General features: G+C 44.3%; 2 protein-coding genes across 3 annotated transcripts in view; one reads left to right on the forward strand and one right to left on the reverse strand.

Moving 5' to 3' along the window:
* Window positions 1–1107: 1107 nt before the first annotated feature.
* On the reverse strand, window positions 1108–6347 carry mrpl35 (mitochondrial ribosomal protein L35). The gene is made up of 4 exons (XM_078409052.1): window positions 6293–6347; window positions 4698–4890; window positions 3707–3848; window positions 1108–1510 (listed from the first exon to the last, which is right to left on the reverse strand). The coding sequence occupies exons 1-4, from the start codon at window positions 6315–6317 to the stop codon at window positions 1322–1324; spliced, it is 549 nt and encodes a 182-aa protein (XP_078265178.1). The 5' UTR covers window positions 6318–6347; the 3' UTR covers window positions 1108–1321.
* Window positions 6348–13165: 6818 nt separating this feature from the next.
* immt (inner membrane protein, mitochondrial (mitofilin)) overlaps window positions 13166–24392 on the forward strand; it is a 49946-nt gene continuing 38719 nt past the window's right edge. Inside the window, exons 1-3 of one of the 2 annotated variants that reach the window (XM_078411514.1) lie at window positions 13166–13494; window positions 22150–22223; window positions 22926–23094. In XM_078411514.1, coding sequence (XP_078267640.1) covers window positions 13456–13494; window positions 22150–22223; window positions 22926–23094 — 282 coding nt within the window. In that variant the 5' untranslated portion in view covers window positions 13166–13455. The remainder of the gene's footprint in view (window positions 13495–22149; window positions 22224–22925; window positions 23095–24392) is intronic. The other variant, XM_078411591.1, reaches the window with a different exon arrangement.

Consider the following 24392-nt stretch of genomic DNA (forward strand, 5'->3'; position numbering starts at 1 on the left):
GTTTCTATGAGTATGGTGCATTGAATATGCTGAAGCAACTAAAGGCATTTTAAATGAACAAACAAAAATAAAACACCCTTATAAAAGAGGAGGCATTGACAAAGCGGCTTTGTTAGCTTGCCGCTGTATCAGATGTTGAGGGGGACATTCAAAGGTTTCAAACGTCTTTTATTGTCACATGTACCAATTAAGGTACAGTGATATGCAAATTACCACACAGCCATACTAAAAAAGCAACAAGACACACAACTACATAAAAGTTAACATAAATATCCACCACAGCGGATTCCCCAACATTCCTCACTGTGATGGAAGGCAATAAAGTCTAATCTTCTTCCCTCATTTTTCTCCCGCGGTCGGGGCAGTCGAACCATCCGTCGGGGTGATCAAAGCTCCCGCAGCCAGGGGTCGAAGCCCCCTCGTCGGGGAAATCAAAGCTCCCACGTCGGGGCGAATGAAGCTCCCGCGTCGGGGCGATCGAAGCTCCCTCCTCGGGGCGGTCAAAGTGCCTGCGGCCTGGAGATCCTGAAGTTAGTAAAGCACGGTCAGAGACCGCGAGCTCTGCGATGTTAAAGTCCGCAGGTACCCGCGGTGGAGCTCAGAGGTCGATCCCTGGCAAAGGGATCGCGGGCTCCGGGATGTTAAAGTCCTGTAGGCTCCCCGCAGTGGAGCTCTCAAAGTCGGTCTCCAGCAAAGGCCGCCAACTCCTCGATGTTAGGCACCAGTGCGGACGGAGATACGATACGGAAAAAATTGCATTTCCATCGAGGTAAGAAATTAGAAAAAGTTTCCCCCAACCCCACATAAAACAAGGTAAAGAACACTAAAACATACATTTAACACATACTAATAAAAACAACAAAGAAGGAAGGGACAGACAGACTGTTGGCAAGGCAACAAGAAAGGGAAATGACAATGTTAAGTGGGGCCTGGAAAGTTGAGGGCCCCGTTTGCCTATGTATTTGCAGGCCTGCTTTCTTTGTGACCCAACAAGGAATGCCAAGACCGCAGCACAAATTCACTGCTAGTTTCTGTCAGGAAATGTTCAAAAGAGGCAGAGAGTATTTCATCCAAAAGATGAGAAATTCAGATAAATTTGTTAGACGTGACATTGATGGTAAGTTTTATTAAGTTATATTAAATACATACATATAACTTGCATAAAATAAATATTACAGGCAAAAGGACAATCCTTTCAAGTTTTCCCATATTATCACAATGTCAATCATTGTAAAATCTGTCACTATCAAGCTCAAAGAATGTCCTGAGCATCAGACACTAATTCTGTTCCTGGATTAAAGCCTGGATTACTGTCAGGTATTCAAACTTTCAGGTTTGTTCGATCATGGTACTTCTGGTACGGATCATTCACATACCAATTTCGCCTTTTCCAGAACTCAGTAGTCATTTTATCCAATAGTTTGCTTTGGGTCTTGTTGCAGAACACATGTTGCCTGAGTCGCCTTTTTCTATCTGCGCGCTTTTTCCAAAGTTTTTTCTTATAACCCGCCTGCAATATAAGACAGCATCGTTACAGATCTGAACAGCGCATCTCACATGCATTTTTGGTTTAAATCCCGAAAACGCTACCTGTTTATTCTCAACAAGGGACTGTAACTTCCACTCATGTTGGAAAATCGAAACCAACATGAGAGAAACAGGTTTAGAAAATGATTACTGAATATTAGTTTTGCATGCTTGCACATGTATTTCATAGGATTACTTCTAATACCACAAGTTGTACAAACAGGTGCAGACCAAGTTGCTCCACCATTCAATAAGGTCATGGCTGATCTGACATTCCTGCCCTTTTTCCAGAATCCTAAATTCTCCTATTGAAGAGCAATTTAGTTATCTTAGTCTTAAAAAAAACTAAAGACCTGCTCCCACAGTTCTTTCTACAAAGGAGTTGCAAATATTCTCAACCCTCAGAAGAAATTTTGAAATGAACTCAAATGGGAGCCCCTTTATTTGGACCATGCCCTTTGGTTTTGGACTCTCCTATGAGATATTAACACTCTCTCAGCATTTATCTGTCCAGCCCCCTAAGAATCTAATGTTTCAATAAGATCACCTTTCATCCATTTAAACAATACTGAGTTCCTAGCTGTTTAACCTTTCCTCAGAACAATCCCTCCATAGTCAGCGAACTTTCTCTGAAATGACACCATTAATCTATTTCCTAAAACAGGGGGATCAAAACTGTTCACAGTACTCTAGATCACATATTAATGATACCTAAAGAATTGCCAACATTTATTCCCCAATGCCATGAGTGCAGAGAAGATTTACAAGGATGTTGCCAGGACACGAGGGCCTGAGCTATAGGGAGAAGTTGGGCAAGGTAGAACTTTATTCCTTGAAGTGCAGGAGGATGAAGGGTGATCTTATTGAGGTGTATAAAATCATGATGAGAATATATAGTGTCGATGCACAGTCTTTTACCCAGAGTGGGGGAATCAGGAACCAGAGGACATGGGTTTAAAATGAGAGGGAAAGATTTAATAGAAACCTCAGGGGGAATTTTTCACACAGAGGGTGGTGGGTATATGGAACAAGCTGCCAGAGGTAGTTGAAGCAGGTGCTATAACAACATTTAAAATATGTTTGGACAGGTACATGATAGGAAAGGTGCATAGAGATATGCGCCAAATGCAGGCAGGTGGAACTGGTGTAGATGGCATCTTGGTCGTCTTTGGCAAGTTGGGCCGCAGGGCCTGTTTCCATGCTGTATGACTCTAACTCTTCTGAAATAAGGGGCATGGTTCCATTACAAGGACCCACGGGTCTCCACCTGAAGCGCTACTTATCCATGTCCTCAAGTTTCCATTAGTTCCCCCTTTTATTATGTGTGCGTGTGTGCTAGCTCTCTGTGTTCCATGCACCCTCAAAATCCCATCTTTAGATTCAAAGAGTTGTACAGGATGGAAACAGGCCCTTTGGCCCAACTTGTCCATGCTGTAGCTTTGTTTTTCTCCATTAAAATGATGCACGGTATTTTTTTCTTTCAAAAATTAACATAATAACGTAATATTTTCCCACATAACAGTGCATTCGCTGACTTCTTGCTGACATTCGCTGACTTCACTTAACTACCGTTATACATTTTTTATCTTTACATTTTTATACATTTTTTGTTTCCTGCTTGCAACTAGACTCCCCAAGTATTTCTGTGTCACCTGCAAATTTGGATGCAGTACATTTGCTTTCCAGCACCAATGTGTTGATGTATATTGTAAACAGTAGCTATCCCAGCACTGATTGTTAGTTCATCCACCTAATGATGAATATTTTCTGCATTAAGATACAAAATGTTTAGCTTGCCTTTTTGCCATTTTCTCATCCCAGGAATCTGCCTGGTAAATCTCCTTTTATCTCCAACGCTCCTATATCTTTTCTTAGATAAGGGGACAGTACTCCTGGTGTGGACTCGAAAACACCCTTTACAATTGTAACAAAACTTGCCCATTTCTAAACGCCAATAAAGGCCAATATGTCTGTTAATTCTTAACTACTTGCTGCAATGAGCTTACATTGCCAGTTGCTCCACCAACAGTAAAGATATTTGTTTAGGAGATTCTCTTCCAAAACTACCCGACACATACTCTGGTCGACAAAAAAATCCAACGGTGTAAATTCATTTGGCAGGTAACTTGGTCATGAATGATATTTCTTTTAGAACATGCAGAATGCGGGATGCATGTACCTTTCTTCGCAGCCAGAGTCCACAGTGTAGTCGCAGGAATCTCTTGACAACGGATTTCACAGTTTTACGCTTTCCTTTGCGAATGCTGCAATAGGTTAGGGTTCTTGCTGGCTGTTGAAAACTGGGAGCCTGAGGGGCCATACTGTGCACAAGAGAAATATGGTGAACATCAATGCCGAGTTTAACATATGTAATCATTCTTTATATACAATTTTCCCAATACAGTTGCTCCACTTCCATCCTTATCTTAACATAAAATTCAAGTACACAAGGTGGAGAAAACAAAAACTCAAATGGAGTTGACATTGCTAGATCATTCACACTGGTTGAGATGAGTTTCGTTTCTTATCATGTTTACCGAGGTACAGTGAAAAGTTTTGTTGCATACTAACCAGTCAGCGGAAAGACAATACATGATGTACAGATACATGATAAACGTAATAACGTGAATAACATTTAGTTCAAGATAAAGTCCAGTAAGGTCCGATCAAAGATAGTCTGAGAGTCTCCAATGGGGTAGATAGTAGCTCAAGACTGCTCTCTATTTGTTGGTAGGATGGTCCAGTTGCCTGATAACAGCAATAACCTGATAACACTGGGGTACTCTATTGGTGGATAAGAGAGTGAGGAAACAATTGACCAACTAAAAAGTTGCCAAATGGGGCACCTATAAAAAACCCTGGCATTTCAACTTGTTTTCCCTACTTGACATTATCATGGAGAATCCTTTGGAAACACAAAGGTAAAAATGCTGACATTTACCGCAATGTGTATTTAGTAGAAATATGAAGGGTGAATTCCTATCCTCTGTGTCTGAACAAGTAAATTAAGATGAAGAACAAAGTAATTAGATGGGCATATAAACACTCATTTCTCTGCTACCGAGTGAACAATCTGAGTGAAACTGAATAAACATTTGACATCTGAACTATTAAAGTGCATCAAAATTTGCTTTCCTCCCCCACTGTTATATCTCTACTTTCCATCTCACCTTTTGAGAGCAGCAAGTTTATGTGCATAAATAAACCTATATTCCAGAGATGATCCCAATTTGGTGACGGTAGAAATGGTCGGAGACGGAATACTGCAGGCATTGATGGTGGTAAACCTGGAGGCCCGCTGTATAACGGAGGAGCTTCTCGAAGCATTGTTCTGCACTAATGGAAGTAGGTGGCTCAATGCTCCTTCAAATACAAGAAGAACATTTTTAATAAACTGCGTAAACACAAAGGCTAATTTTCCAAATTGAAGTGTAGGCTAGCAGTTGGAGTGGAGAGTTGTGCAACCTAAATTCTACGGCAAATGCAGTCAATGCCTCTGCCAGAATCCTCATCCACTTATTCATGAGCAATTCCCCCCTCGTTCCAGTTACCCACACTGAAGCAGCATCCCATCTACAACTCCCCTGCCAATTCACCCTCAAAATCATGCATGTTTCACTAAGATAACCTCTCGTCCTCTTAATACCAATAAGTGTGAGCCCAACCTCGCATCAACCGCTTCCCCCCTATGGAGAAGAACGTGGGGTGGCTCGATGTGACATGGGAGGTGAGGGGGGAGGTGAGGACATGGGGGGGGGGGGGGGGCATCAGACTGCTGGGGTGGGGGGTGAAATCAGACTGGTGGGGTGGGGGTGGAAAATCAGATAGGAGGGTTCGGGGGGATAAAATTAAGATGGGAGGGTTGGGGAATCAGACAGGAGGGGTGGGAATTAGACGGGAGGGTTGGGGGGTAAAGGAAGAGATATGGGGGGGGGATCAGACCGGAGGGGTGAGGCGGAAATTAAACGGGAGGGTTGGGATCACACAGGAGGTGTGGGGGGAGGATTAGGCAGGAGGGTTGGGGGGTTAAGGAAGAGATGGGGGGAATCAAACTGGAGGGGTGGTGGGTTAAGGAAGAGAGAGATGGGGGGAATCAGACTGGATGGGTTAAGGAAGAGAGAGATTAGGGGGAATCAGATTAGAGGGATGGGGGTAAAGGAAGAGAGAGATGAGGGGAATCAGACTAGAGGGATGGGGGGTTTAAGGACGAGAGAGATGGGGAGGGGGAAATCAGACTTGAGGAGTTAAGAGAGATGGGGGGAATTAGACTGGAGGGGTAGGGGGTTAACGAAGAGAGATAGGGGGGGTCAGACTGGAGGGGTAGGGGGTTAAGGAAGAGAGAGATGGGGGAATCAAACTGGAGTGGTTAAGAGAGAGATGGGGGGAATCAGACTGGAGGGGTGGGGGGTTTAAGGAAGAGAGAGATGGGGAGGGGGAAATCAGACTTGAGGAGTTAAGAGAGATGGGGGGAATTAGACTGGAGGGGTTAAGAGAGAGATGGGGGGAATTAGACTGGAGGGGTTAAGAGAGAGATGGGGGGAATTAGACTGGAGGGGTGGGGGGTTAAGGAAGAGAGAGGTGGGGGGGGGGGGGACGAGGACTTTGCGCTTCCTCAGAGGGAATTAGCGGGGGAAGCTCGACCATAACCCTCCCAGAGAATATTCCGCCGCTCTCCTTCCCTTTCTCCCTCCCTCCCAGTTACCGAGCCCCACACCCAGCGCCCTCCGCCTCCCCGGCGTTACTGCGCGTCTGCCGCTCAACCCACCGAGTCCGCGCCTCAGCGCCGCCATCTTCACCCAACGGCGGCTGCGCGCGGCGCGCGGCCCCTCCCCCTCTCCGTCTCCCTCCCCGCCCCCTCCCCCTCCCCCTCTCCGTCTCCCTCCCCCGCCCCCTCCCCCGCCCCCTCCCCTCCCCCTCCCCCTCCCCTCCCCCTCCCCTCCCCTCCCCCTCCCCTCCCCCTCCCCTCCCCTCCCCCTCCCCTCCCCTCCCCTCCCCTCCCCCTCCCCCTCCCCTCCCCTCCCCCTCCCCCATCCCCTCCCCCCTCCCCTCCCCTCCCCCCTCCCCTCCCCCTCTCCGTCTCCCTCCCCCGCCCCCTCCCCTCCCCCTCCCCTCCCCCTCTCCGTCTCCCTCCCCGCCCCCCTCCCCTCCCCTCTCCGTCTCCCTCCCCCGCCCCCTCCCCTCCCCTCCCCCTCTCCGCCGCCGCCCCAACCCGTCGCGTTCATTGTGATGGAAGGAACTGCAGATGCTGATTTACGCCGCACATAAGATACAAAATGCTGGAGTAACTCAGCAACACGGGCAGCATCTCTGCCAGAGAAGGGACGGGTGACCCTTCTTCTCCAGTCCGAAGAAACCTCGCCCATTCCTTCTCTCCACTGACGCTGCCCCGGCCCGCTCTGAGTTACTCCAGCACTTTGTGTCCTGTCTTCGCTGTAAACCAGCATCTGCAGTTCCATCCTACCAAGTCAAGTCAAGTTTATTTGTCACATACACATACACGATGTGCAGTGAAATGAAAGTGGCGATGCCTGCGGATTGTGCACAAAAAAGAATTACAGTTACAGTATATAAATAAAGTTAATAAAGTTACTATAGTGTAGACAAAATTTAGTCCCTAAAGTTATAAAAGTTGACAGTCCTGATGGCCTGTGGGAAGAAACTCCGTCTCATCCTCTCCGTTTTCACAACGTGACAGCGGAGGCGTTTGCCTGACCGTAGCATCTGGAACAGTCCGTTGCTGGGGTGGCAGGGGTCCCTCATAATCTTACTTGCTCTGGATCTGCACCTCCTGATGTATAGGTCCTGCAGGGGGACAAGTGTAGTTCCCATGGTGCGTTCTGCCGAACGCACTACTCTCTGCAGGGCCATCCTGTCCTGGGCACAGCTGTTCCCAAACCAGACTGTAATGTTGCCGGACAGGATGCTCTCTACAGCCCCAGAGTAGAAGCAATGAAGGATCCTCAGAGACACTCTGAATTTCCTCAGCTGTCTAAGGTGGTAAAGGCGCTGCTTTGCCTTACCCACCAGTGCGGCAATGTGCGTTGCCCATGTCAGATCCTCTGTGATGTGGACTCCCAAGTATTTAAAACTGCTCACCCTATCCACATGTATTATTTCTCGTTTGATGTTATGAAGTAAATTCCCAGCAAATATCTCCAATAAGTTGCACGAAAGCACTTTCAATTGGCTTGCATTGATTTATTTAGGCAAAACTAGATTTCAGATTCAGGGACAGTTTCTTCCCAGCTGTTATCCTCAACTGAACCATCCTATCAACAACTAGAGAGTAGTCCTGAATACTATCTGCCTCATTGGAGACCCTCAGACTATCTTTGATCCGACTTTACTAGCTTTATCTTACACTAAACGTTATAATAATAATAATAATAATAATATTCATTTATTGTCATTGCAACGAGTACAACGAAATTAAAAAAATAGCCAATCCTGACGGTGCGTACAAACATATATGCAATAAATGCAAAAACAAATAAATACATAAATACAATTAAATACAATTATATTAAGTACAAGATTTTTTAACGGTGTTGCCTAGTGCAAAGGTAGTGTTCAGTTCTCGTATGGCCCTGGGGTAAAAACTGTTCTTAAGTCTGTTTGTTCGTATCTGTATCACGTATCTGTAGGAAAGAACTGCAGATGCTGGTATAAATCGAAGCTAGACACAAAATACTGGAGTAACTCAGCGGGTCAGGCAGCATCTCGGGAAAGAAGGAATGAGTGACGTTTCAGGTTGAGACCCTTCTTCAGGCTGATCTGGGATCAGTCTGAAGAAGGGTCTCGACCCGAAACGTCACCCATTCCTTCTCTCCCGAGATGCTGCCTGGCCCACTGAGTTACTCCAGCATTTTGTGTCTACCTTCATGTATCTGTACACTGGATGGTTTAATTGTAATCATGCATTGTCTTTCCGCTGACTGGTTAGCATGCAACAAAAAGCTTTTCACTGCACAATAAACTAAACTCAAACTCAACTCGAACAGACTACGAATGTTTTAGACCCAAGGGCCTGCAGATGCTGGTTTACAACAAATGTATTCCAACCTTTCTCAGAAGTTCGAAATGGTATGAAGCCACATCGGTCTGAAGACGGGACCCAATCCGAAGCGTTACCAGTCCATTTCCCTTCACAGATGCTGCCTGACCTGCTGTGTTCCTGCAGCACTAGGTTTAATTTAGTTTATTGTCACCGTGTACCGAGGTACAGTGAAATGCTTTTGTTACGTGCTAACCAATCAGCAGAAAGACAATACATGATTACAATCGATCCATTTACAGTGTATAGATACATGATAAGGAAATAAGTGTTTAGCAGGCTAATCGATGGGTGGTATGGACGGCGTTTGGGGCTGTTAAAAAAGCCTGTTTCCGACATCTAGGCTATAAGTATCCGTTTTCTCGAAATAATAAACAGATTGATTCCATATGTATTTATGTGTAAAATGTATGAACCAGCTAATTCTGAAGTCATTGCATTACTTACATTATTATATAGGGCTAACTCTTTTTTTTTTGTTTAGGAAGGAACTGCAGATGCTGGTCTGAAGGAGGGTCTCGACCTGAAACGTCACCTATTGGTCTGAAGAAGGGTCTCGACCTGAAACGTCACCCATTGTCTGAGAAGGGTCTCTACCCGAAACATCACCTATTCCTTCTTTCCAGAGATGCTGTCTGTTCCGCTGAGTTACTCCAACATTTTGGCTCTGTCTTGTATTTAGTTTATTACTCAATCATGCTTTGTCTTTCTGCGAACTGGTTAGTACACAACAAAAGCTTTTTGCAGTACATGTGACAATAAACAATAACTAATTGTCACATGTACAGTGACAAGATTTTGTTGCGTGCTATCTAGTCAGCAAATAGACAAAACATGATTACAATCAAGCCATCTACAGTGTGCAGATACTGGGTAAAGGAAATAATCATTTAAAAGTGTGGAGTGATTGTAATGTATGATCGCAGAAGGCTCTGGCTGACATTTCCAAAGGCAGCAACCTGTGTTCGGCCATTTAAACTGAGGTAAGGCCCAGACATGCACTCAATGCCAAGTAATAGATGATGCCTATCTTTCATTGTTGCTGGAATTAAACAATAATAGACAATAGACAATAGGTGCAGGAGTAGGCCATTCGTCCCTTCGAGCCAGCACCGCCATTCAATGTGATCATGGCTGATCATTCACAAACAGTACCCCGTTCCTATCTTTAAGAGCTCTATCTAGCTCTCTCTTGAATGCATTCAGAGAATTGGCCTCCACTGCCTTCTGAGGCAGAGAATTCCACAGATTCACAACTCTCTGACTGAAAAAGTTTTTCCTCATCTCAGTTCTAAATGGCCTACCCCTTATTCTTAAACTGTGGCCCCTGGTTCTGGACTCCCCCAACATTGGGAACATGTTTCCTGCCTCGAACGTGTCCAACCTCTTAATAATCTTATACGTTTCAATAAGATCTCCTCTCATCCTTCTAAATTCCAGTGTATACAAGCCTAGTCACTCCAGACTTTCAACATATGACAGTCCCGCCATTCCGGGAATTAACCTAGTAAACCTACGCTGCACGCCCTCAATAGCAAGAATATCCTTCCTCAAATTTGGAGACCAAAACTGCACACAGTACTCCAGGTGTGGTCTCACTAGGGCCCTGTACCACTGCAGAAGGACCTCTTTGCTCCTATACTCAACTCCTCTTGTTATGAAGGCCAACATGCCATTGCTTTCTTCACTGCCTGCTGTACCTGCATGCTTCCTTTCAGTGACTGATGCACTAGGACACCCAGATCTCGTTGTACATCCCCTTTTCCTAACTTGACACCATTCAAATAATACTCTGCCTTCCTATTCTTACCACCAAACCTCACACTTATCCACATTAAACTGCATCTGCCATGCATCCGCCCACTCACACAACCTGTCCAAGTCACCCTGCAACCTCATAGCATCTTCCTCACAGTTCACACTACCACCCAGCTTTGTATCATCTGCAAATTTGCTAATGGTACTTTTAATCCCTTCATCCAAGTCATTAATGTATATTGTAAATAGCTGCGATCCCAGCACCGAGCCTTGTGGTACCCCACTAGTTACTGCCTGCCATTCTGAAAGGGACCCATTTATCCCCACTCTTTGCTTTCTCACCCAAAGGATGGTGGGTGTATGGAACGAGCTGCCAGAGGAGGTCCATGTCCAGAAGAGGAGCCAGAGGATTCCATATATCCATGTACCTGTACCTGTTTCTTAAATGTTGCAATAGTCCCTGCCTCAACTACTTCCTGTGGTAGCTCGTTCCATACACCCACCATCCTTTGTGTGAAAAAGTTACTCCTTAGATTCCTTTTAAATCTTTCCCCCTTCACAAACCTATGTTTTCTGGTTCTTGATTACCCTACTCTGGGTAAGAGACTCTGTGCATCTACCCGATCTGTTCTTCTAATGACTTAACACACATCTAAAATCACCTCTCATTCTCCTGCACTCTAAGGAATAGTCCAAGCCTGCTCAATCTTTCCCTACAGCTCAGATCCTCCTGGCAATACCCTCGTAAATCTTCTGTGTACCCTTTCCAATTTGACATCTTTCCTGTAACATGGTGCCCAGAGCTGGACACAATACTCTAAATGCAGCCTCGCTAACGTCTTATATAACTACAACATGACCTCCCAACTTCTATACTCAATACTGACTGATGAAGGTCAGTGTCAATAGACAATAGACAATAGGTGCAGGAGTAGGCCATTCGGCCCTTCGAGCCAGCACCGCCATTCAATGTGATCATGGCTGATCATTCTCAATCAGTACCCCGTTCCTGCTTTCTCCCCATACCCCCTGACTCCGCTATCCTTAAGAGCTCTATCTAGCTCTCTCTTGAATGTATTCAGAGAATTGGCCTCCACTGCCCTCTGAGGCAGAGAATTCCACAGATTCACAACTCTCTAACTAAAAAAGTTTTTCCTCATCTCTGTTCTAAATGGCCTACCCCTTATTCTTAAACTGTGGCCCCTGGTTCTGGACTCCCCCAACATTGGGAACATGTTTCCTGCGTCTAACATGTCCAACCCTTTAATAATCTTATACGTTTCGATAAGATCCCCTCTCATCCTTCTAAATTCCAGTGTATACAAACCTAGTCGCTCCAGTCTTTCAACATATGACAGTCCTGCCATTCCGGGAATTAACCTAGTAAACCTACGCTGCACGCCCTCAATAGCAAGAATATCCTTCCTCAAATTTGGAGACCAAAACTGCACACATTGATCACATTGAATGGCTCAAAGGGCCAAATGGCCTCCTCCTGCACCTATTGTCTATTGTGTCTATTGTGTCAAAACTCTATCCATATTCACCTGCAACACCATATTCAAGGAACTATGCACCTGCACTCCTCGATCCCCCTGCTCCACAACACTCCCCAGAGCCTTATCATTCACTGTTTTAATCCAGACCATGTTAAGGCTTTCCAAAATGCAACACCTCGCATTTCACTGTATTAAATTACATCAACCATTCCCCAGCCCACCTGGCCAATCGATTAAGATCAGGGTGATACCCTGGGGTCAAAAAGCCTATCTCCAGATTCAGGGACAGTTTCTTCCCAGCTGTTATCAGGCAACTGAACCATCCTACTGCAACTAGAGAGCAGTCCTGAACAGCTATCTACCTCATTGGTGACCCTCAGACTATCTTTGATCAGACTTTACTGGCCTCATCTTGCACTAAACTTTATTCCCTTACCATGTATCTATACTCTGTGAATGGCTCAATTGTAATAATGTATTGTCTTTCCGCTGACTAGTTAGCACGCAACAAAAGCTTTTCACTGTACCTCAGTGCACGTGACAATAAACTAAAGTGATAACTGATAAGACAAAAAGCTGGAGTAACTCAGCAGGACTGGCAGCATCTCTGGAGAGATGAAACGGGTGACATTTCGGGTCGAGACTCTTCTTCAGACTGGAGACTGGTCTGAAGAAGGGTCTCGACCCGAAACATCACCTGTTCCTTCTCTCCAGAGATGCTGCCTGAGCTGTTGAGTTACTCCAGTATTTTGTGATACCTTCGATTTATACCAGCATCTGCAGTTATTTTTCTAGACAAAAAGCTGGAGTAACTCAGCAGAACAGGCAGCATCTCTGGATAGAGGAAACGGGTGACATTTCGGGTCGAGACTCTTCTTCAGTCTGGAGACTGGTCTGAAGAAGGGTCTCGACCCGAAATATCACCTGTTCCTTCTCTTCAGAGATGCTGCCTGTCCCGCTGAGTTACTCCAGCTTTATGTGTCTATCTTCGGTTTAAACCAGCACATATGCAGTTCCTTCCTACACATTTCGTCTGATAACTGATAAGATCATGTTGCAACTTTTGACATCCAACTAAGTTGCAGTGAATTAACGGCCTAGGTTAGATTGAATTAACGGAAACTATGATTCCATCTTGACATCCAGTGTAGACAGGGTGTAGCACCAGTGTAGAGTTGCAGTGAAATCAATCCTGCACACTAGAGGTGTAGGAAGGAACTACAGATGTCGGTTTACACCGAAGATAGACACAAAATGCTGCTGTTGTAACTCAGTGGGACAGGCAATACCTGTGCTTCTATCCAGATATGCTGCCTGTCCTGCTGAGTTACCCCGGCATGTTGTGTCCACCTGCACACTAGAGTTTGGTTGGTGCATGTGTGTGTGGGGGGCGCGACAAGTTAGGTTGCGCGGTGGCGGCGTACGCAGGCGCAGTGGGGCGGACGAGCGGACTCCGGGAGCCACAATTCGAGTTGACGCCTCGGCGCAGAGGACGGAGCAAGGCCGCAGGCTCTCCCCCTCCTCCCCTCACGTTTCTCCTGAAAATGTTCTGATCTACACGGCGCGGCAGCTTTTATTTTCTTCACGAAACAAGCGTAGGTTGTGCGTGGCTGAAACATGTTGAGGGCGTCGAGGAAAGTGGCTCCGCCGTTAAAGGTGAGAGCCGGTCCGCCGGTCGCCGCCGCCATCATCGAGGCGCCGTCTTGCTGTGAACCCGCGCGGTGTTAAACCGGCATCTGCAGTTCCTTCCTGCACACTTCTTACTTTGAGTGTTTTTGCTAGGTGCCGGGGGGGTAGGGAGGGAGGGCGGCTGTCGCCCACAGGCCGGGCCGGGCCTGGACTGTGCTTTTATCTGCCCTCTGTGATAATGAATCGGGCTGCAGCCGTTAATTCAACCTAACTTAGTGGGTTGGGGGAGGTGGGCGTGATGGACGGGCGTCTGCACCAATCGGTCGCTCCTTTCGCCGGCGGAGCGGGACCTTCGACCAATCAGCGGCGAGAGGGGGGGCGGGCTCCCAGTGAGGGTCGGCTGGGTAAGTGCATCAGGTTAGGTTGAGTCGCAATGATGGAAGGAGGGGAGACGTTTTTCTTATTGGAAATGTGGATGCAAAAGCGAAGTTAATGTTTAATTCAGCCAAAATGTCGGGTATAATCGGAAACACTCCCTTCCAGACAAGAACATCGAAAGAGACGTGAATTTTCTGAGGTTGCAATTCTAGAGAGGAAACGGTGTGACCTTGTGTGTGAGCATGGGGGCATGGTCATGCTCACTCCGGCCTATTCACTTCGCAACTTTCCAACAGTCCTTTTTAGTATTTCAGAATTATTTTGATAAGTTAATTCAGGGCACTAAGTAGTTAAATTGAAAAGCAGTGTTTAAATCTTGTTCCATTATTGACACTTCATTCTTGTCAATTGGCAACTTTGCATGTGTCTTGGACCTATTTTCATTCACTTCAGAACTTTCCAACAGCTCAACAGTTCAACAGAGCTTTATTTGTCATTCGGTACGAAACTACATAGCAGTCACACACAAAAAAGAACACAAGACACTTGACCCCAACACAAACATCCATCACAGTGACTCCAAACACCCCTCACTGTGATGGAGGCAACAAAACTTCCACTCTCTTCCCCACGCCCACGGACAGACAGCTCGTCCCCGACCGACCCGCACAGTCCCCGCGGCCGAGCCGCACCGGGCGCTGAGACGTCTCGCGGCCGAACCGGGCGGTGGAAGGCCCCGCAACTGAGCCGTGCGCAGCTAAGTCCCGCGTCCGAGCCGCACCGGGCGATGTTAGGCCCCGCGGCCGAGCCGCACCGGGCGATGGAAGGCCCCGTGGCTAAGCCGCACCGGGCGATGTTAGGCCCCGCGGCCCGGGCACTGTTAAGTCCAGCGGCCGAGCCGCACCAGCGATGTTAGGCCCCGCGGCCGAGCCGCACCGGGCACTGTTAAGTCCAGCGGCCGAGTCGCACCGGGCGATGGAAGGCCCCGCGGCCAAGCCGCACCAGCGATGTTAGGCCCCGCGGCCGAGCCGCACCGGGCACTGTTAAGTCCAGCGGCCGAGCCGCACCGGGCGATGGAAGGCCCCGCGGCCGAGCTGCACCCCGCGCCGTGAGGAAGAGACCTAAAAGAGGTTTCCCCCACCCACACCACCACCCCCCCACCCACACCACCACCACCCCCCACACATACACAACCAAAACAAAAAAAAACCCATCCCAACACCGACACACAACAAAAAAAAAAGGAAAAAAGACGAACAGACTGCTAGCGAGCCGCAGCCGTTAGGCGCCGCCACTTCCGCTAAACCCTTTTTACTATTTCAGAATCGTTTTGATATATTAATTCAGGGCCCCAATCGGTTAAATTGAAAAACAGTTCACTTGCACCTCCTCCAACCTCATCTACTGTATCCGCTGTTCCAGGTGTCAAATTCTCTACATCGGCGAGACCAAGCACAGGCTCGGCAACCGTTTCGCTGAACACCTCCGCTCAGTCTGTCTTAACTTACCCAATTTCACGGTTGCTCAGCACTTCAACTCCTCTTCCCATTCCCAATCTGACCTTTCTGTCCTAGGCTCCTCCATTGTCAGAGTGAACATTGACTTATCTAACTTCAAATAGTTCTTGCTTTCCCTCTCTCTCCATTCATTCCCCCTTCCCAGTTCTCTTACATAGAAACATAGAAAATAGGTGCAGGAGTAGGCCATTCGGCCCTTCGAGCCTGCACCGCCATTCAATATGATCTTACCAGTCTTATTGTCTCTGACTCCATTCTATGTCTGTCCTGGCCCCTCCCCGACATCAGTCTAAAGAAGGGTCTCAACCCGAAACGTTACCCATTTTTCTCCAGAGATGTTGCCTGTCCCGCTAAGTTACTCCAGCATTTTGTGTCTACCTTCGATTTAAACCAGCATCTGCTGGTTTTTCTTACAGTATATAAATGTTGATCCATTATTGACAATTCATTCTTCATGCATTTCAAAGCAATTTGACGAGTAAAATGTGTAGGTGAGATAAGACACATCAACAAGTAACATTTGAGGCAATGGCAAGTTTGGATTTTAAAAAGAGGAGAATAAAGTTAAAGTTTACCTTCTCTATTGTGAAGTAAGTTCCTAATTTCCAGAACCAGGGATCACGGTTTAAGAATAAGGAGTAGGCCATTTAGGACTGAGATGAGGAAAACCTTTTTCACCCAGAGATTTGTAAATCTGTGGAATTTTCTGCCACAGAAGGCAGTGGAAGGCCAATCCACTGGATGGTTTCAAGAGAGAGTTAGATTTAGCTCTTAGGGCTAAAGGTATCAAGGGATATGGGGAAAAAGCAGGAATGGGGTACTGACTTTTAGATGATCAGCCATAATCATATTGAATGGCGGTGCTGGCTCGAAGGGCCGGATGGCCTACTCCTGCACCTATGTTCTTTGTTTCTAATTTGTAATAAAGTAGAAATTAATAATAACTGAGAAAGGTCTAGACCCGAAATGTCAGCTATCCATGTTCTCCAGAGATGCTGCCTGACCTGCTGAGTCACTCCAGCATTTTGTGTCTTTTTTTAATAATAACTGCAGCAGTGGTTTAGTATCAGAATCTTTACAATATTATCTGTTGTTTAAAGGACCATGATGAGCTGTAATGTTACAAGGGTAATTTAATTGTGTTATGTAGGATGTGTTCTTTTCCATTCTTTGAGTCTAACACACATAAACTCATTCATACAAGAAACATACATTCCAATTTAACTAGCAAACTATTCTGAATAATCTTTTTGTCATTTTTTAATTAGATAGGGATTTTTACAGGCAATGGACTACATAAATGTCTACTACTTGATATTAAACTCTTTTTCAGCTCTATTGGTAAGATGCACAAGATTATCAATTTTGAAATAGTACAATATTTTGATATTTTTTGCATCATCCAAAAATACTATGCCAGCTCATGGCAGAGCTTGGGCCTGGGGATGTACAAACAAGCAATTTAAGCCAAAAGTTAACTAAGACCCTTTTGACAACTGTTGGTGCTTCAAGTGCAGTTTTTGGCCCAAATATTTAACAACCGCAATGGTGATCTGCAGTTCTATAAACACTAAATTTTGGTGTTTGTGAAGTGTTAGTAAGTGAAGTTCAAGTTTTAGTCTAGTTTAGAGATACAACGAGCAAACAGGCCCTTTGGCCCACCGAGTCCGCGCCGGTCAGCGATCCTCACGCACTAACACCATTTATTTTCACGTAAATCAGTATAATTTAAAATGAGATAATAAGTAAATACTAACATGAAAAGATATTTTAGAAATTTCAAGTGGCACTGCTCATGGGAAATCCAGATAAGCAGATTGAAATACAAGCAGATAAATAGACCAATATTAAGGAAAGTGAGAAAAGAGATAATGGAATGATACTGCTAAGAAATCTCTCGGAGTTGTACAGGTTAGAGGGTGGTGATATAACTGCCCTTGGAAGTGTTTTTTGAGGATTCTTCAAATTTCCCTTTTAATGTTGGGGACAACAGTGATATTTATATAGAAACAAGGAACTGCAGATGCTGGTTTACTAAGGAAAGGTACAAAATGCTGGAATAACCCCGCAGGTCAGACTGGAGAACATGGCTAGGTGACGTTTTGGAATTTATGTGACTCAATTTAATATAGTAAACGCCGATTTCTCAGCAGTCAGAGAGCCATACAGCATGGAATCGGGCCCTTCGGCCCAACTTGTCTATGCCAACCAATATGCCCCATTTGCACTAGTCCCACCTGCCTGCGTTTCCCACTAAACCTTTTAAATTGCTATTGTGCCTACCTCTTCCGGCAGCTAGTTCCATATATCTACCATTGTGTAAAGGTTACCCTTCAGGTTCCTATTACATCTTTCCCCTCTCCCCCCTCATCTTAAACCTATGTCCTCTATTCTTAATTCCCCAATTCTGGGTAAAAGACTCTGGGCATTTACACTATTCCTCATCCAAATCATTGATATAGATCAGGGGTCTCCAAACTTTTCAGCATGAGGGCCACATTATATATTTGGCACATTTTTGCGGGCCTTAGGAAAAAATAAAGAAGTGCGAGTTTTATAAATTTAATGAACTCAAAAAAGTTTAGACTAGGTTACGTTAGATTAGATTAGGAAAGGTTAAACTAGGTTAGGTTAGATTAGGTTAGTTTACATTAGGTTTATATGGCAACAAATAAATAATATTCAATTTTTAAAAAGAGCTTGAAATATATACCATAGGTATACAATTATTTATAAAACAGAAAAAATACTGTGACCACCACTGTGGGGGGAGAGAAGGATAGAGAGGGGGGGAAGAGAGAGTGGGGGGAGAGAGAGTGGGGGGGGGGGTAAGACAGTGCGGGGATAAGAGAATGGGGGGAGAGAGTGGAGGGGGGGAGAGAGTCGGGGTAGAGGGAGCAGTGGGTGAGAGAGGGAGTGCGCGGAGGGGGAGGGTGTCAGATAAGAACAAACACAAGTGTAGTTGTTGTTCAGAAGCCCCGTATCCCCGGGGTGAGTGGCGGTGGCGAGGAGGGAAGTTTCACTTGTGTTTGTTCTTATTTCGCTGCGTTAGAGGGAGACGGGGCCGGGGAAGAGAGTGGAGGAGCGGTACAGATCTCGCTGGCTCTGGGAGAGAGGGAGAGGGAGAGAGAGAGGGAGGGAGCGGCACCCGCAAGTGGCGGCGCTCCTTCACCGGACCCTCTGACACCCTCCTCCTCCCCGCACTCCCGCTCTCACCCGCTGCTCCCTCTACCCCAACTCTCTCCCCCCCCCCCTCTCTCCCCGGGGTGATTGGCGGCGGCGGTGAGGAGGGAAGTTTCCTTGGGTTTATTGTTTGCGAGTGGGCGCTGCGATCTCTCGCCTTGTCCCGGCTCTGGGTCCGATGGTGATCCGCTCTCCGGTGAACCTTCGGCGGCAGCTTCTGCCTCCAGTCCCCGCCGCCTAAGAGCTTGCTGTGGGCCGGATAAAATCGCGTGGCGGGTCGGATGATACCTGTGGGCCATAGTTTGGAGATCCCTGATAAACAGCAATGGCACAGCACCGGTGGTCCCTGAGGCATACCATTAGTGACTGGCCTCCGGTCCGAAAACAACCTACCACCAACACCCTCTGCTTCCTACCATGAAGCCAATTTGCTATCCAGTTGACTATCTCTCCTTGGATCCCATGTGATGTAACCTTCCGGAGGAGCAACCTACCATGCGGAAACTTGTCAAATGCCTTTACTATTAGAACAAAATTGAGATTCAGAAAGTGGGAACAGAACATCCACCAAATAGTATTAGAATTGTGTGGAGTGATGTGGATTTATTTAAAGAATATTGTTGAGAGCTTTTTGATATTGTAAGTAGTAGAATAAATTAGATGGGAGCAGTGAATATGACATTTTTGGATTTTCAGAAGGCCTTTTATACGAGGTTATTTAACAAGAGTTAGGGGGTAATACACTGGCATGGATTGATATTGGTTAATGGATCGAAAAAAGTAAGAATTAATGGGTCACCTTTGGGTTAATAGATTGTGACTAATGATGCATTGTAGCAATCAGTGCTGGAGCCCCAGCTTATCACAATGCTTATGAATGATTTGGATGGGTGGTGGGGGGTTCGTGAAATATTTCAAAATTTGCTGATGATGCAAATTGAATGGTGCTAGAGTGCTAGTGCACATAGTGAAGAGGATGTGGGGTGGTGGGGTTTGCTTCTCAGTGATTTAAGAAGATGGGTATGGTAGATAGCTTGTAATGTAGAAATATGAGGTTGTTAATAATAATAATAATATTCATTTATTGTCATTGCAACGAGTACAACGAAATTAAAAAATAGCCAATCCTGACGGTGCGTACAATGTGGTAAATAAAATTACTGAAAGTTCATTGCTGTACATGTCTGGTACATGTTATGCGTGTTATGCATTGGCAAAAAAGACACAAAGTACTGGAATAACTCAGTGGATCAGGTAGCATCTCTGGAGAACAAAGATATTTCGGGTTCGGGACCCCTCTTCTGACTCAGTTCTGAATACCGACAGGTACAGTGAAGCCTTTGTTGCTTGCTAACCAAGTCAGTGGAAAGACAATAAATTATTACAATCTAGCCATTTACAATGTATCAATACATGATAAAGGATAGATCCATGACTCGCAGTCTAAAGAAAGGTCCCAACCTGAAACAGCACCTATCTATTTTCTCCAGAGATGCTGCCTGACCTGGTGAGTTACTCCAGCACTTCGTTTTTTTTGGAAACCAGCATCTGCAGTTTCGTTGTATCTACATGTTTGGCATTAACCTTTACTTCAAGAGATTTGTGTACAAGAGTAAAGGTGTTTTTAAAAAAAATTACATATGAGCTCTGGTAAGACTTCACTTGTAATATTAATTGGTTCTTTTATATTGTCAATTAAAGGTTGTAATTGTGATAGCCAATGTGCAGCAAGGCTCCTTGGAAGGTTTGTTTGTGATACCTGAAAAGATTAAGCAGTTTGGGTCAATTCTTGCTTGAGTTTAGGGGAATAAACAGGGTCAGGATTAGGCCCACCTTACCCCCAAGCTTGCCCTGCCACTCAATGATAGATCGTGGCTGATCCATCACACCAGCCCATTGTGTTTTGCTACATTGTCTCCACAGATACTGCCTTACCTGCCAAGTTATTCCAGCACTTTGTTCTTATATCAAGATTCTAGCATTTGCAGTTCCTTGTGTTCCAAGTATTTTCTGTCTCATCAAGATCACCCATCACTTCTCTAAACTCCAGAGAATACAGATTCTTCCTTATCGGCCAGTTGTAATTGGACAATCCTCTGAGACTTGGAATTAACCTAGTGATTTTTTTTTTGGCCTGCCTCCAGTGCTAGTATATCCTTTCTTGTACAAGGTGACCAAAACTGTGCTCAGTTCTCTAATAGCCTCATCAACATCCTGTATATTTGTAACAATATTTCCCTATTTCTTACTTCCAAACAGCTACAATAACGGCCAAAATGGTTTTTCTTTCTAATTATATGCTGACACTGCCTGCTTTTTTGATTTGTGCATAACATCTATATCCCTTTGTACTCTATGCTTTTGCAATCTCTCTGTATTTGTATCTTACTCTTTGCAAGGTGACTAAAACTGAACACTATACTCCAAGTACGGTGTCAACAATGTTTTGTCCACTGCAGCATACATTCCAACTCCTATACTCTGCAAAAAAACCCTACAGAGTGCTGGAGTAACTCAGCGTTTCAGGCATAGGTGATGTTTTGGCAAGTGAATCGTTGCCTATCCATGTTCTCCAGAGATGCTGCCTGACCTGTTGAGATACTCCGGCACTTTGTTTTTCTTTTGTAAACCAGCATCTGCTGTTCCTTGAATAATGAAGGCCAGTATGTCAAAAGCTGTCTTCACCATCCTGTTTCCCAATGATGACACTTTGAGAGATCCATGTACAATGTTCTACAACGCTCCCCAGGGCCCTGCCTTTCAAAGATTGACTTTCCAAAATTTAACACCTTGTAGTTTAAACTTTGTTTGCTATTACTTGGCCCACTTAACCAGCTGATTAAGATCCCACTGCAGTTCTGATAACCTTCTCCACTCTCTAGGATATTACCTATTTTAGTGACATTAACAAACTTACCATGCCTTTGGTCTCAATGTATTTCTAGTTCCCTTTGTTGTTTTAAACATTTGTGAAATGCATTTCGGACCAGGATTTTAAGTACTCCGCCTTGTCACTCCTTGCTTGGATTAAGAATGGTTCCTTTTTTTAGATTAAACTTTAAAAAAATTACTTTATAACTTATCTATGCTCTGTTATAACAAATAACAAATAACAAATAAAGCTCTGTTATACCTCTGTTATATGTAATTAAAAAATAATAATTGAGAGAGCTGTAGGAAAACATATTTCATCTATGTTCATTAAAATTGTGCATATTGCTTGCTACAACAAATTATATGCCCAAAATGTACTTTGTGAGTTTGTATGTCATCACCGGTGATGCAGGAATTAAAAAGGTTTGTGTTCTCTAACCTGATATCTTTTTAATTGTGCATGTATATATTTTGTTGGAGAGGTTGACTTGTAAACAAATGTGTAACGATTAAAGAGCCACAAGACAGCAACTGATGAACTGCATTTTATGTTTGTGTCACATACTTTCTAATATTTATGAAATTGCATTTTGGAAATAGTTAATAATTGGGCAATAATAAATAGTATAATAAATCTGGCTCATGCTTTCAGTCTATAATATATTAATTTTAATTATTATGTTTAGGACAGAAAAGAAAGTTTAAATAAATGTTTCTCTTCTCTCCACAGAAGTGCCTTTGTGGTAAATCACAGCTCCGTCCTTCGCAGCAGTACCGTGGGTATAAAACTGGGAGTAATGCTGGGTGTGTACCTGCTATTAAATTTGTAAAAGTTATTATTTGTTAAACAAAAAAGTCCTATTTCCTTTGTGTGGTACATCATTTAAATATACTTTCTTTTTCTAAATAAAGTCTAAGCAAAATATTTCCAAGATGAATGTGTACATTCCTTGTTGCATTGCATCTGCCAAAATTAGATAAGATCTGATCCTGGCCCAAATAATAAAGATGCAGCTATGAAATAATCTCACTGGCATTGAATTTCATCCATTTATTTAGTTCCTCTGCCCCATTTCAGGGAAAAACCTCTGCTTATTCTTTGCCTTCCTTTTGGGCGTTACTGGTATTTTCCATGAATTATGGTTGTTGCATTTGTGCTAGATTCTTTTGATGAGATTGAACATTGTAAACATTGGCAATACAAAGATTAAGTAACAGAAATTCTGCATCACTCTTGGCTTTATTTTATAAAGTGCAAAATTAGCTTAAATTAAAACAAATAAAACTGATTTTATGTTGAAAGTAACTTATTTGAGCAATCTTAAGCTTGTAAATGCTGTGAGAAAGATTTTTCCTGGCTCTGATGTTTAGTGTATATTGGTGCTTGCATTCAGTAACGGATCATAGGACAGAAAATTACTATTTTTAATGAATGACTATTGTGATGTATAGAAAGCTATAAAATTTGTAATGAAAATGTGCTTTTTTTTGTCTTCAAATATGTAGTGCCTCAGTGGGCAAAATTGTAGGAGGAAGTATCCTGTTTATTGGAGGTGGCCTTGGGGGTACTTTATTATATGCAAAGTGGGATCCCAAATTTCGTGAGAATGTAGAGAAAACCGTCCCGTACTCTGAAAAAGTGTTTGAACTAACCCTTGGGCCTGCAAAGAAACAGGTATGGATACATTAGCCAATAATGAAAATAATCTACACTGTCAATCTGTTGTCATTTTGGTTCACTTAAGGGTAAACTGTTTACATGAAGCATTCCCTCTATTATTTTCTCTGCTTAAACTAAAACTTGATTTAATTCTGCTTTCCAGATATATCTGTCCAGATATAAAACTCAATATCTGTAACAGAAATATGTCCTGTGTAACAAGCATGAAAAGCTTAGAAGCCATGTGGCATTGCAGGCTATGTACAAATTTTAGTTCCATTGTCTAAAAAAAAAATGCTGGAAAGATGTTGCAGGTCAGGCAGCATCTGTGGAAAGACCAACAGTTATTGTGCCAGGTTGAGGAACTCCATCAGAACTTCAGAATAGATTTTCATTTAATTCTATTGCCCCTTTTTGAGTTTCTCAAATTGCTGTCACAGGCAGATATTAATGTGTAGGAAAGAACTGTAGATGCTGGTTTAAATCGAAGGTAGACACAAAATGCGGGTGTAACTCAGTGGGTCAGGCAGCATCTCTGGAGAGAAGGAATGGGTGACTCTTCGGGTCGAGACCCTTCTTCAGACGGGTCTCAACCCGCAACAACACCCATTCTTTCTCTCCAGAGATGCTGCCTGACCCACTGTTAGTCCAGCATTTTGTGTCTAGGCAGATATTAATGTTCCCTTTGGAATAGATGAGGTGATGGTATCAGTGTCTGGACTTTACAAGTATACAGCCTCACCATATTCAAAAACTAAACTTAAAGATATTACAAAAGGAAGAGTACACCTGAGCTAACGCGAGTTTATGACCCACTGTAGCAGAATTTTGTAGGCTAAAGAAGGCTCATGAATAGTAGTTTGTATATCTGTGGTCGGAGATGGTGTGAAATAAAAACTGGATACTGGAAAACCTCAGGCAGCATTTATGGAGAGAAACACAGTTATTCAAATCCTTGTAGTCTTGTTATTGCCTTTCCTCAATTGGTTGTATGAAAATTGTCTCAATTCTTGTATATGTAGAAACAAGGAACTGCAGATGCTGGTCTACACAACAGGACACAATGCGGGAGTAACTCAGTGGGTCAGACAGCATCTCCAGAGAACATGGATAGGTGACGTTTCAAGTCAGAACCCTTCTTCAGAAGTCTGAGTTGGGTTCCGAACTGAAACATCACATCAATTTTCCCTTGTGATGCTCCCTGACCCGCTTAGTTACTCCAGCACTTTGTGTCCTCTTGGATAAGTAAACCTGGTCACATCTGCTGAGAATCTTTTGAAATAGGTTTGGGTGCTGGAAAGCATTAGAGTAGA

Source organism: Rhinoraja longicauda, chromosome 1, assembly GCF_053455715.1.
Source record: "Rhinoraja longicauda isolate Sanriku21f chromosome 1, sRhiLon1.1, whole genome shotgun sequence".
Taxonomy (NCBI): Eukaryota; Metazoa; Chordata; class Chondrichthyes; order Rajiformes; family Arhynchobatidae; genus Rhinoraja; species Rhinoraja longicauda.

Bases quoted from the DNA above. Each gene is read 5' to 3' on its own strand.
- mrpl35 (XM_078409052.1), bottom strand. From the start codon at position 6,317: ATGGCGGCGCTGAGGCGCGGACTCG. The intron at 4,891-6,292 runs GTGGGTTGAGCG...TTGTATTTGAAG, and splicing joins GGCGCTGAGGCGCGGACTCG to GAGCATTGAGCCACCTACTT. The intron at 1,511-3,706 runs GTACATGCATCC...CTTATATTGCAG, and splicing joins GACTCTGGCTGCGAAGAAAG to GCGGGTTATAAGAAAAAACT.